We start from the raw sequence: 13,517 nt of genomic DNA on the forward strand, positions 1-13,517 counted from the left end.
TACCACCTTACACCTGTCAGAATGACTATGATCAAAAACACTAATGACAGTCTATGTTGGAGAGGATGTGGAGCAAAGGGAACACTCCTCCACTGTTGATGGGAATGCAAAGTTGTACAACCACTGTGGAAATCAGTATGGCAGTTTCTCAGAAAATTGGGAATCGATCTACCTCAAGACCCAGCCATACCACTCTTGGGCATATACCCAAGGAATGCTCAATCATACCGCAAAGATACATGCTCAACTATGTTCATAGCAGCATTATTTGTAATAGCCAGAACTTGGAAACAACCTAGATGCCTATCAAATGAAGAATGTATTAAGAAAATGTGGTACATATACACAATGGAGTACTACTCAGCAGAGAAAAACAATGACAGCATGACATTTGCAGGCAAATGGATGGACCTAGAAAATATCATCCTGAGTGAGGTAACCCAAACCCAGAAGGACAAACATGGTATGTACTCACTTATAAGTGAATATTAGATATAAAGTAAAAAACAATCAGACTGCAACTCACAGAACCAGGGAGGCTATTTAGCAGGGGGGACCCTAGGATGACTGTGGTTTATAGTAAGTTTTGGTTTTACTCAATCACTGGGCAAGCTTCAGTGAAATACTTTACTATTAGGATAAGAATTTGTACTGTAGCTGAGCAGTGGTGGTGCACGCCTTTAATCCCAGCACTTGGGAGGCAGAGCCAGGCGGATCTCTGTGAGTTTGAGGCCAGCCTGGGCTACAAAGTAAGTTCTAGGAAAGGCGCAAAGTTACACAGAGAAACCCTGTCTCAAAAAAAAAAAAGAATTTGTACTGCATCAAGCTGATAATAGAAAAAATAATAATGAAAAAAGAAAACAACAAGGCAAAAAAAAAAAAAAAAGAAAAGAAAATAGTCTGAGCAAGTCCTGGAGAGTAAAGTAAGCAGTTTCCTCCATAGGTCTCTGTCTCAGTCCCTGTCTCTGGGCCTCTGCCCTGCCTTGAGTTCCTGCTTTGATTTCCCTTAAGGGTGAACTGTGATCCGGACATGTGAGCTGAATAAACCCTTCGCTCTGTCTACATAGGAGAAGGTGGAGCCTCAGTTACAGTGGACACCACAGCATGTTGGCAATACCAGTAGGATGGAAGCACCCAGAACAGTAGCCAGTGTGATATGGTACTGGCCTGACAGTAGAAGATAATCTGTGTGCTGCTGGTGGCGGAGCTGGGGAAGTGGATCCGAGACCTGGGAGCCCAGGTGATGGTGTGTCAGTTTCAGAGATGGGACACTGAATTACTGACACTGAAGGAGGTTGGCTTTGCTTCGCTTTGCCTGTGACTATGTACTCCTTTTTCCTTTTTAGAGTAAGAAAGAATGTAACTTTTTTTTATCTAGCAGAAGCCCACAGTTCAGAGACTTTCATCTTTTGAAAGAGACACTGGGTTTTTAAGGGGATCTTGGACTTTTAAAGTCTTGAAATATCTTAACACTTCTTCTTCTGAAAAACACCAAACGGTGGATGAAACCAATGCAGCAGGAGGGCCCAGAGGATCCAGGGCCCAGGATTAGGTGGCAAGGGTGCCTTTGGCAGAGGTCTTATTGGCCTGGCCAAGGCTGCGGTGCTTGTGGAGGTAAAGCCAAAGACTAGGATTGGATCTCCATCACCAAGCTCAGCCACCTGGTTAAGATCAAGTCCCTGGGGGATATCTACTTGTTCTCCAGGCCCATTAAGGAATCTAAGACTATTGATTTTTTTTTCTGGGTGCATCCCTAAAGGATGAGGTTCCAAAGAGCATGCCAGTGCAGAAGCAGACTCTGACTGGCCAGCAGATCATGTTCAAGGGTTTTGATGCTATTGAGGTAGCCACTGCCATCATCTTGGCTAAGCTGTCCATTGTCCCTGTGCAGCGAGGCTACTGGAGAAACAAGACTGATGAGCTCCGTAGTGTTCTGTGCAAAGTGGCAGGCCGCTGAGGATCTCTATTGGTGCATCTCATCCCTGACCACAGAGCCATTGGCAGTCTCTGCTCCTAAGGCCAAGAAGCTACTGATGGTGGCCGATATTGATGACTGCTCCACATCAGCCAGGGGCTGCACTGCCACCCTGGGCAACTTTGCCAAGGCCACCTTTGATGCCACATCTAAGACCTACAGCTACCTGACCCCTGACCTCTGGAAAAATACCATGTTCACCAAGACTCCTTATCAGGAATTCACTGACCATCTTGTGAAAACCCACACCAGAGTCTCTGTTCAGAGAACTCAGGCTGCAGCTGTGACCACCATATAAGGGTTTTTATACAAGAAAAAATAAAGTGAATTAAGCCAAAGAAAGAGAGAGAGAGAGAGAGAGAGAGAGAGAGAGAGAGAGAGAAGAAGAAGAAGAAGAAGAAGAAGAAGAAGAAGAAGAAGAAGAAGAAGAAGAAGAAAAGGAAGGAAGGAAGGAAGGAAGGAAGGAAGGAAGGAAGGAAGGAAGGAAGGAAGGAAGGAAGGAGAAAGAAAGAAAAGAAAAGAAATATGGTAACTTTTTCTTATCTTTTCTTGCTTTTTTCATTGTGGGGGGTATGCTTTTTTTGTTTTGTTTTGTTTTGTTTTTTGATTATTCAAGGCTTCCCTGTGTAGCCATGGCTAGTCTGGAAATAGCCCTCTAGACCAGGCCAACCTTGAACTCAGATATCCACATGCCTCTGCCTCCCAAGTACTGGGATTAAAGCCATGTGCCACCACTGCCCAACTTTTTTGTATTTTAACTGTGATATTAACATTAACATGACATCTTGTGGACAAACAAATAGGAAAGTGCTGTGGGATGTTCTGTATGGCAAATGTGTTGCTGATTGGTCAATAAATAAATCACTGATTGGCCATTGGCTAGGCAGGAAGTGTAGGCGGGACAAGGAGGAAAATAAAGCTGGGAAGTGGAAGGCTGAGTCAGAGAGACACTGCCAGCCGCCACGATGACAAACAGCATGTGAAGATGCCGGTAAGCCATGAGCCATGTGGCAAGGTATAGATTTATGGAAATGGATTAATTTAAGCTGTAAGAACAGTTAGCAAGAAGCCTGCCACGGCCATACAGTTTGTAACCAATATGAGTCTCTGTGTTTACTTGGTCGGGTCTGAGTGGCTGTGGGACTGGCAGGTGAGAGAGATTTGTCCTGACTGTGGGCCAGGCAGGAAAACTCTAGCTACAGGAAAGTTTATATGTTAACAGTGATGTGTTTGTGTTTGAAGTTGACAATGCGTCGATTTTGCTGGTTAGCATTATGTCAGCTTTACAAAACCTAGAATCATATGAGGGAACTTCAATTGAGAAATGCCCCACTATTTTGTCTTGAGAGGAAGCCTGTGGAGATTTTATTGATGACTTATGTGGATGGGTCCAATCCCCTCTTATCAGTGCTGTTCATGAGGAGGTGGTCAAAAGGTGTATAAGAAGGCAAACTGAGCAAGCCATGGGGAGCAAGACAAGAAGCAGCAATCCTCCATGGCCTCTGCCCAGAGCTTTCTGCTTGAGTTCATGCCCTGACTTCCCTTGTTCAGGGACTGCAAACTGCAAGCTGAAATTAACCCTTTCCACTCCACGTTGCTTTGGCTCATGGACTTCATCCCAGCAATACAAAGCCAAACTAAGACATTCTGTATGGCATAAAGTTTGTATATATGAACTACGATAACACATCACATGTGACATCATCATATTCTAGTTGTCCAAGACAACTGTATTTGACATCTTCTAGTACTGATGTTTAAGACAGAAATTTTAGGAGAAAATTTTCTGAGATGAAATTAGTTTGATGCTGGATATTAAATACCTCTTTTACGTTGTTGTAAAATGTCCTAACACAACAGCACTATAGAATGTGGCTTTGGAAAATAAATTACCTTAATTTTCTGCAGAGATTTTTATACTCATTTGCAACCTTCTTGTTTTCCAACTTGTTCCCTAAAATGTAGAACCAGAGAAATAGTTAAGAATTATTAATAACAGAAAAAATAGATAACAGCTAAGTTGAAGGTATAAGTGATCTCACATACCCCTTCCCATTCAGCTTCCCATATTCCAATTTATACATCAACACTGATAAGCTAGAAACACTGTCCTGTTGATGCGTTAGAAAAGGCAATGCTCATGTGTACCTATAGCAGCCAGGTTCCTCAAGGTTTCCTGCATCACATCTTTGTACAGCTTCTTCTGGGATGGATCCAGCAGAGCCCACTCCTCCTTGGTGAACTTCACAGCCACATCCTCAAAGCTCAATGACTCCTAAAAATACACACATATATTTCCCGAAAAGTGAGCCTCATGGTACTGGAGATGTACACAGAGTTAATGAGAAGTTGACATGACTATGTTCTATATCGTGTCATGACCAAGTTGTCTTGGTCATCACACTCTACTGCTCATTCAGACTAGGATTCCCCCAAACACAAATGCTAAAAGTGAATTAGAGCTTTCTGGGAAGGAAACATGAAGATAGCATGAGCTCTTGTGCACACCACTGTGCTAGTTTCTCTTTCTGCACTGCATCTTTCTAACAACTTTCATCACAAATTCTGATGATCTAATACCCTCCAGGGAGTCAATATCAGCAGTCCTTAGAATGTGTGTGCTTAGAAATGCTGGACAAAATAGTCTCCTGGCATCTGGGAACTGAGATCTCCAATGATTCCTTCCCCTCATAGCTGTAAAGAACAAGGTAGATTTCTCAGATAGTTGATGACAATTATACCCCAAGTTAAAAATATCATTGCCTGTTTCCCCTAAGAATCTTAGCAATAGTTTCACATGGTCATCAGAGGGATGCTATCTGGTTAGAAACCAACATATTCCCTACATGATGATTCTGTATCATCTGGTTTGGTAGACAGTATTTGTACACCTTTCTAAAACCTTGATTTAATGTGTATTGTGTGGAGAATGTGAGGATGCCACAGTGCTCTAAGTGAAAATCAGCAACTGCTTGTGGGAGTTGGTCCTTTCTTTCTAATTTAGCAAGGGTTCTAGAGATTGACTTCAGACCATGAGGGTTGCATAGCAAGTGCCTTTACCTGCTGAGCCATCTCAGCAGGCTTCTACTTAATACTTCCTACAAAATTGTTAGGAGCCTGAATATAAGTTCTGTGATTGCACTAAAGGCCAGTATTGTTGGGCCCTGGCCTCCCATTTCTTGAGTAGCTGTTGCCCTGCTTGCTGACTTTGACCAGATGTCCTCCATATGCTAATTCCCTGCCTGTTTCCTTCCTCCTGAACACTTACTGGAGGTTCTTTGTTTGTGTATCCTGCATTTGGTGTAAACAGCTAGGATGCAAGAATGTAAAACATCTGTACTGGGGTTCTCCCATTGTGCTGTAAGCCTGTATTTAAGGTTTCCTCCCTCCTTCAATGCATTTGGTATTCTCCTAAGACTAATGACCTACTGTTCTTGTCTCTTTTTTTGATCCTCAGCCCCTTGCTCGGACATGGTGAATGAGTAGTGGTAGCGCGGCATTACTGCTACAAGTGGAGGTTCCACTGAGATCCGAGAAAGAAGGGACGCCGCTGATGGACACCCGAAAGTAAGGCTGGCCAGCAATTTAAAGAAAAGGTAAGGTCAGGTGAATTGTTATGGGTGCAGCTAGTTCGCTGTCGCTCCTGGAGGAACAGTTAATTGGACTGCTGAAGCAGCAGGGCACCACCGTTAAGAGCAGGACAGCTAAAGATTTCATTCAGATTCTCCAAAATGTTAGTCCTTGGTTCCTGGTCTCTGGGGGACTTAATATACCAGATTAAAGGGAAAGAAAGAAAATAAAAAAGGAAATCTTCCCAATAGAGAAGAAGAAAGGAAAGGAAATTTCCCTTTAGAAAGGGGAGAAAATTTTAATCAAGAAAAAAGGATTTTCCCGGTAAAAAGGGGAAAAATATTGAAACTAGGCCTAAAGATTTTAAGGCCCTTGTAAAAGAAAAATAAAGGAAAGAAAAAAGCCTCTTCCCAGTAGTAATAGAGGAATAAAAGGCTCTTTACAATATGAAAATTTTTATTTTTATAAAAATACTCTAGAAGAGTATTACCTAAAGTTACCTCTTAAAATCCTATAGAGGCTGCCGGGCGGTGGTGGTGCACGCCTTTAATCCCAGCACTCGGGAGGCAGAGCCAGGCGGATCTCTGTGAGTTCGAGGCCAGCCTGGGCTACCAAGTGAGTCCCAGGAAAGGCGCAAAACTACACAGAGAAACCCTGTCTCGAAAAACCAAAAAAAAAAAAAAAAAATCCTATAGAGGATGTACTTAATACTTTTATAATTAACGGTCCCTTACTAAAGAAAAATTGGAGGCTGCGAATGCATTAGTTAAGGAACAATTAGATGCTGGACATATCATTCCTTCCACTTCACCTTGGAACACACCTATATTTCTTATTAAAAAGAAATCAGGAAAATGGAGGCTATTACAGGATCTTAGAGCTGTAAATAAAACCATGCTTCTCATGGGAGCAACACAGCCTAGTTTGCCTACCTTTGTGGCAATTCCTAAACATTGGCATTTAATTGTGATTGACTTGAGGGATTGTTTCTTCACCATTCCTTTGCAGCTCGAGGACAGTCCTCGCTTTGCTTTTAGTGTTCCATCGGAAAACCTCAAAGAACCTTATCAGAGATTATCAGTGGGTGGTCTTGCCCCAAGGAATGGCCAATAGCCCTACTATATGTCAAATTTATGTGTCTTTGGCCATAGCTCCAATTTGAAAAGCTTTTCCAGATGTTTATATAATTCACTATATGGATGATATTTTATTGGCTGCTAAAGATAAAAAACTTGTTTTTGATGCCTTTTCTAAATTACAAGAGATTCTAAACCTGACTAATTTACAAATAGCCCCAGAAAAGTTACAGGTATCTTTTTCCTATCATTATTTAGGTCATGAATTGTTATGCACAGGCATACGTCCACAAAAGATTACTCTGCGTAAGGATCACCTACACACGCTTAATGATTTCCAAACCTTTCTGGGAGATATTCAATGGCTTCGGCCCACTTTAAAGAATCCAGCAGGTCAACTTCGTCCTTTGTATGATGTCTTAAAGGGTGACCCTGACCCTTTATCTCCCCGCGAATTAACAGCTGAAGGGCGTACAGCCCTACAATGTGTGCAAGAGGCCCTGGAGCAGGCTCACGTGCATTATAAAGATCTTTCTTCTCCCTTATTGTATTTGATATTTTGTTTTTCTCATTCATCTTCTGGGGTGTTTTGGCAAACAGGCCCTATTCTATTGGTACATTCCCCAGCTTCTCCAGTGAAAACCATTACTCATTATCCTCAGGCTGTTGCTCAGATTATATTTAAGGGAATCAAGATCAGTATTCAAACTCTTGGTAAGGAGCCAGATATTGTGGTGACCCCATACACCCAGTCTCAAAAAACATGGTTGTCAGCTAATGATAATGATTGGGCCATATTGACATGCTCCATGCTGGGTCAGTTTGATGCTCACTACCAATGATGTGTGTCAATTCTTTCAATTGCATCCTGTTATATTTCCCAAGACAGTACAGATGACTCCTATTCCTCAGGCCCATGTGGTATTTACTGATGGCACTTCACGTGGTTTTGCTGTGGTGGTTTCTGGTAACATAGTGAAGAGAATGAAAGTCCAGAGCACTTCTGCCCAGATGGCGGAGGTACAGGCACTGTTGCTTGCTTTACAGATGTTTTCTGATGAGCTTGTAAATAGTTATACTGATAGCCAATATGTGGCATGTGCCATTATGCCTTTGGAGACAACAGCCTACATACCATCCATTTCTCCCATTGATGAATATTTATTGCAAGTGCAAGGACTCATATGGTCCCACTCATATAACCTTTATGTGGGCCATATTAGAGCTCACACTCAATTGCTTGGACCTCTAAGTGAAGGTAATGAGAGGGCTGATGCCATTACTCGTATGGCTGTCATATTAGTTTGTTCTGCCTTTGATAAGGCTACTCAGTTGCATCAACATTATCATCTTAATGCTGGATCTCTCTATCATCACACAGGCATAACCGGGGAACAAGCCATCCAGATAGTTAAATCATGTCCTATTTGTGTTGAATTTTTACCTGTTACTCATTTGGGAGTTAATCCCTGAGGACTTTTATTTTATCATGTGTGGCAGATGGACATCACACATGTGCCTTCCTTTGGAAAATTACAGTATGTCCATCTATCTATCGACACATATTCCACTCTAATTTTTGCCTCTGCCCATTCAAGTGAGAAGGTTAAGGATGAAAAGAATCATGGTCTCCATGCTTTTGCTTATATGGAAGTGCCAAAATGCATAAAGACTGATAATGGTCCCACCTACAGCAGTACAGCATTTTCAAAATTCTGCCAAGATTTTTCTGTCGTTAATAAGACTGGTATTCCTTATAATCCTCAAGGACAGGCTATAGTAGAACGCTGCCATCGTACCTTAAAAACGTATTTTGCTAAAGTAAAAAGGGGGGAGCTAGGGGCTCATCTTTCCTCTCCACATTCTATTCTTTCCCTTGTTTTATATATTTTAAATTTTTTATCGGTGGATTCTGCTGGAGTATCCACTGCAGATAAGCACTGGAGGGCTCCTGTTGCAAATCATCCTCTGGTGCAATGGAAGGATCTTTCTACTGGCACTTGGAGGAGACCCGATCCGGTGTTGATGTGGGCCTGGGATTCTGTTTGTGTCTTTCCGCAGGACAATGAGGTTCCTCTTTGGGTTCCCAAGCACTGTGTGTGCCCTGTGGCTGCTGCCGAATCCCAACATGGAAGAGACCTATTGGGCCTTCGTGAAAAACTCTCCCCTTCTGATACCAGTGGGGATTGAAAGCCCAATACAGCCAGCCTTGACAAGCATTAAGATAAGCCTAGGAACTGTAGCCATGTGGTTGGATTCTTCAGAAGGTAATGTAATTGCTTTTTCAAGTATGTTTGAGAATGTGTCACCCAGGCAGGCACCTTGGAGATTAAGGATAACCCTGAAGGTCACTGACCTCCATTTGTTAACATTACCATGCCAGCTAAGCCTTTTCATTTTCGTAATCCTCTTCAAGCTGGTGTAGTACCTACTTTTCAGGAATGGTTTTTATTGGCCTCCTGAAATTCATCTAGCTCCCTTTTGAAGATACCTTGAAATTTGTGAGCCTAAAATGTAGCCATTATGAAACCATTAGTTCTGCTCCTTGTGTGCTGTCTGTTTTTTCTTTGTGGTTCTTGGTTGTTCTTTTGCAGAGCTGCCAGCTTAAGTCGTGCTGGGATCAAGAAAAATGGGCCTTGGTGGTTCATGTTCCTGGAGTTGTATCCATGCCAGTGGACTGTGGCAGTTAGACACAGATGGTGCTCACACGCTCCAGAAGAGAATTTGACATTACTGCTGCTGTTGTTGCTATTATAGCAGTGGCAGCCACCGCTGCTACTGTTTCTGGGATTGCTTTTTCATAGTTGGTTACTACAGCCAGCACAGTGGAGACCCTGGCAGCAAAAGTAGCTACGACAGTTAATTACTCCTTCATTCTATTGGGTATGATAAATTTAATTCAATAGTTACATACATTTCGATTGGCTTTGGTAGTTCTAAAATTTATAAAACTCAAGTTCCACTTGCTTTTGGGATACCATCTTACGAGGACTCCAATTTGTTGTAAGGCTCATTTAGGAAGGGAATGGCTCAATTGTCTTTAGCCTACTGGCTATGGGTGGGTTAGGACTTCTGTTGGTCTTTTCTGTGACAAACACACACATTGCAAGCCCAGTGCCACTTTGAGATCTTTGGCAGCAGTTAACTCTACAGCTCACACATGGCTGAGCCTGTATAATAAGGAGTATTAAATGATGGGTAATGCCTGGAGGGCATGCACAAACCTAAGGCAGGGGACCTGTGGGGCCTGGGCAGGTACTCTCTATGATGGGTAAAGTGACACACTGATGTCCCATGAAGCCTAAGACAGAAGTTCATTTTTTAGTAAAAAGGGGGGACCTGTTAGACCCTGGCCCCCCATTTCTTGAGTAGCTGTTGCCCTGCTTGCTGACTTTGACCAGATGTGCTCCATACGCTAATTCCCTGCCGGTTTCCTTCCTCCTGAACACTTGCTGGAAGTTCTTTGTTTGTGTATCCTGCATTTGGTGTAAACAGCTAGGATGCAAGAATGTAAAACATCTGTAGTGAACTTCTGCCCTCCGGGGTTCTCTCACTGTGCTGTAAGCCTGTATTTAAGGCCTCCTCCCTCCTTTAATAAACGGCATTCAGCATTCTGCTGAGACAAATGACCCACTGTTCTTGTCTCTTTTTTGATCCTCAGCCCCTCGATTGGATATGGTGAACGGGTAGTAGTAGTGTGGGTATTACTGCTACACAGTATTACAAGGTATATAGCTAGGTTCTTTGGTCTGGTCCTTAGTCAAACATCAAACAGGACTCATGACAAGTAATTCATTTTATTCGTGTCTTATTTTACTTTCTGTTGCTGTATCACCATGACCAAAGGCACCTTGGGCAGGAAAGTGTTCATATGGATTACAGGTCACAGTCAATTATTGGGGAAACCAAAGCAGGAGACTCAAGGAAAGAACATGCAGACAAGAACTGAGGCAGAGAGCAGAGGTGAGCACTGTACAAGCCCAGGCCCATATAACCTGGCATGGCAACACCCACATTGGAGTAGGCCCTCCCACATTAATTAACAATCAAGGAAATGCCCTGAAGGCATGCACACAGGCCGTTTTCATGGAACCATTTCCTCAACTGAGATTCCCTCTTCTCAAGTGTGTCATTACACTGGCCCATCACACCATTTTTATTTGAGAAAGTCACTGGATAATAAAACAATCAAAAGATGGCACATGATCTTAGACAAAGTTCTAATTCACCAACATGTCACCTCTATAATTTCTAAAACACGCTTTAAAGTAAAACACTTGACCAAAGCTATTAACTGCAACAAATGTCTATAATAAATGTCTAAAACCAGTCCCCTCCACAGGGCACTATGCTCCCTCCCAGAAGCCACAGGTTGTCAACTAAGGCAACAACAGATTTCATTCTGACTGGACCTAAGCCCCATTCCACATGAGGAAAAACATGTCTGTTCCTGTAAATCTGACTGAAAGCTGGAAAGGTCACAGGCCTGAGGAGTAAATCTATTTTATTGTATGGTAACACTTTCAAAATGCCTATCTCTATGGTCACAAGTGCCACACTTATCCTCATGGGAGATGTTTCTGTGTGCAGTGAACATTGCTTAATGCAGGAACCCGCAACTTGTCAATGTGAAGTGAAGAACCGTGTATGGAGTGCTGGGGCATGAGTGGGATATCTACACCACGCCTCTATCCCCCACTCTATTCCCCCAGGCTCAGGGAACATTGAGGAAGAGGGGGCAGAAGGACTGCGAAAGCCAGAGATTGGAGTAAAACTGTCTAGTGGACACTACAGGACTACAGTATAAAATAACAGCACTTCTGTTCATCCGTACAAGATCAAGCTGGTCAACATTCCAGCCTGGATGGAGAGGGGCTGGAATACCCGTCCCCATTAACCGAGGAGCTACTCATAGTTAATGGCATCTAGGAGAGGGAAAGTCAGTTTGTTTTAAAGTCCTGGCCCTTCGAAAATCAACTATGCTCCATGCATGGCCTTAGAGCTATGCATATAAGCAAAACTTGGACTCAGTAGAACATTAAAAAGAGAGAGAAAATGAAGTAGGGAATGGAGATGTTAGGAGAAAGAGGGTGGACATGTAATATGCTCAAATATACTGCCCATATGTACTTGACGGAGCTCAAAGAAACCCAAGACAAGAGGATAACTGAACTGCCTATTGGCACACTGAAATATCTGCTGGACACCAGGCTCATTGAGCACCTGTTGCTCTTCTCTGTTCTTCTCATTCTGGCCCCTACCCTAAACTTTTCCAGCCCTGGGGCTTCCCTTCCCTTCCCCCAGTTTCTCTTTCTTCTATAACCCTGCAATTTTGGCTACCTGCTCTCTTGGGTCTACTGGCCCTCAGTTCCTCTCTTGGTCTCTTCTTTCAGTTCTCTTGGTCCTTTTGTCCCTCTCTCTTGGTCCTCCTCTCTCACTCCACCCTGACCCTCTCTCCTCTCATGGCCCATTTCAGTCTGATTCTTCCAGGTGCCTCTGGCTGTACTCTCCCTCACATTTATCATAAAAACCTTCTCCTCAACCATACCTAGGGGCAGTCATGTCCTCATTTCTCTCAATATGAAATTCTGAAAGCATAAATAAAAATAGTATCTTTAAAAGTAAATTAAAGCTGGGTGGTATGGGTACAAGCCTTTGATCTTAGCACTCAGGAGGCAGAGGCACTCAGATCTCTGTGAATTGGAGGCCAACCTGGTCTACAGAGTGTGTTCCGGGACAGCCAAGGCTATGCAGAGAAACCCTGTCCTGGAAAAAAGAAAAAAAAACAAAATAATAATAATAAAAATAAATTAAATTAGATCAAAGTCAAACAGTTATTGTATGCTTCTAGTGATCTGTGTGCTTGCATGTAACTTTTCTACATTGTTCCTATTAAAACTCATGTCCTCGGGGCTAGAGAGATGGCTCAGTGGTTAAGAGGACTGGCTGCTCTTCTAGAGGACCCAGGTTCAATTCCTAGCACCCACATGGCAGTTCACAACTGTCTGCAACTCCAGTTCCCAGGGATCTGACACCCTCACAGACATATATGTAGGCAAAACACCAATGCACATGCAATAAAAATAAATAAATCATTAAATATTGTCTATGTGTGCTCATACGTTATAGTTTATATTGTAAACACAGTACCAAATTTGCTTGTAAAATGAGTGGGTCCCAACTAGAGAGATGGCTCAACAGTACTTGCTGCTCTTGCAGAGGACCTCAGTTCACATCTCAGCACCTACATTGTGTAGCTGTCTACTGCCTGTAACTCAGTACCTCCAGGAACTCCAACACCTCTGGCTTTGCATACATATTATAAGACTAAAAGTTACGATTCAAAATAGCTAGACAGAGAATAATGAGTCCTCAGATAAATTAAAACTTGGAAATTAGCCCAAAGTCCTTCTACTTTATAATGTAATTAAAATTTTAAAACAAAACTTCCTGATCCTGGCTGGACTTATATGTTAAGCTTGGCCACCAGCCACTATGATACGCTAATTGGAGAAACAGCATTGACAAGGGGCATACTTTTTTTTTTTTAAGAGTTTAGTTTTATTTCTAATGTGTGTGCATGTTTTAGGTATGTGTACATGAGTGTAGTGTACTCAGAAGCCAGAAGAGTGACCTGGATTTACAGGTAGCTGTGAGTCACCTGATGTGGAAGTAAGGAAATGAAACTGGGTCCTCTGCAGAGCAGTATGAACTCTTAAAAGCTTAGTTATCACTCTACACCTAGAAAAGAAAACTTTAAAATCTTAATGTGGCCATCTTAGGAGAAACAAAAGAGGAGGTCTGATTTCCTTGGGTTTGTGTTGGGGACTGATATGGTCTTCACATTATGAAATTCAACAGAGCTGACTGGTAGTGGCGCTCACCTTTAATCCCAG

The 13,517-nt window shown here is 42.6% G+C and overlaps 1 protein-coding gene across 3 annotated transcripts in view; it reads right to left on the reverse strand.

Moving 5' to 3' along the window:
* The window catches only part of LOC128115712 (zinc finger protein 878-like), a 33,327-nt gene that overhangs the window by 11,735 nt on the left and 8,075 nt on the right, over positions 1-13,517 (reverse strand). For 2 of the 3 annotated variants that reach the window (XM_052746700.1, XM_052746702.1), the window contains exons 2-3: positions 4,124-4,250; positions 3,869-3,929 (exon numbers count right to left, since the gene is read on the reverse strand). In XM_052746700.1, coding sequence (XP_052602660.1) covers positions 3,869-3,929; positions 4,124-4,250 — 188 coding nt within the window. Of the gene's footprint in view, positions 1-3,868; positions 3,930-4,123; positions 4,251-13,517 lie in introns of those variants that run through there. The other variant, XM_052746703.1, reaches the window with a different exon arrangement.

This window comes from Peromyscus californicus, unplaced genomic scaffold, assembly GCF_007827085.1.
Source record: "Peromyscus californicus insignis strain IS unplaced genomic scaffold, ASM782708v3 Scaffold_1__1_contigs__length_55948999, whole genome shotgun sequence".
Lineage (NCBI taxonomy): Eukaryota > Metazoa > Chordata > Mammalia > Rodentia > Cricetidae > Peromyscus > Peromyscus californicus.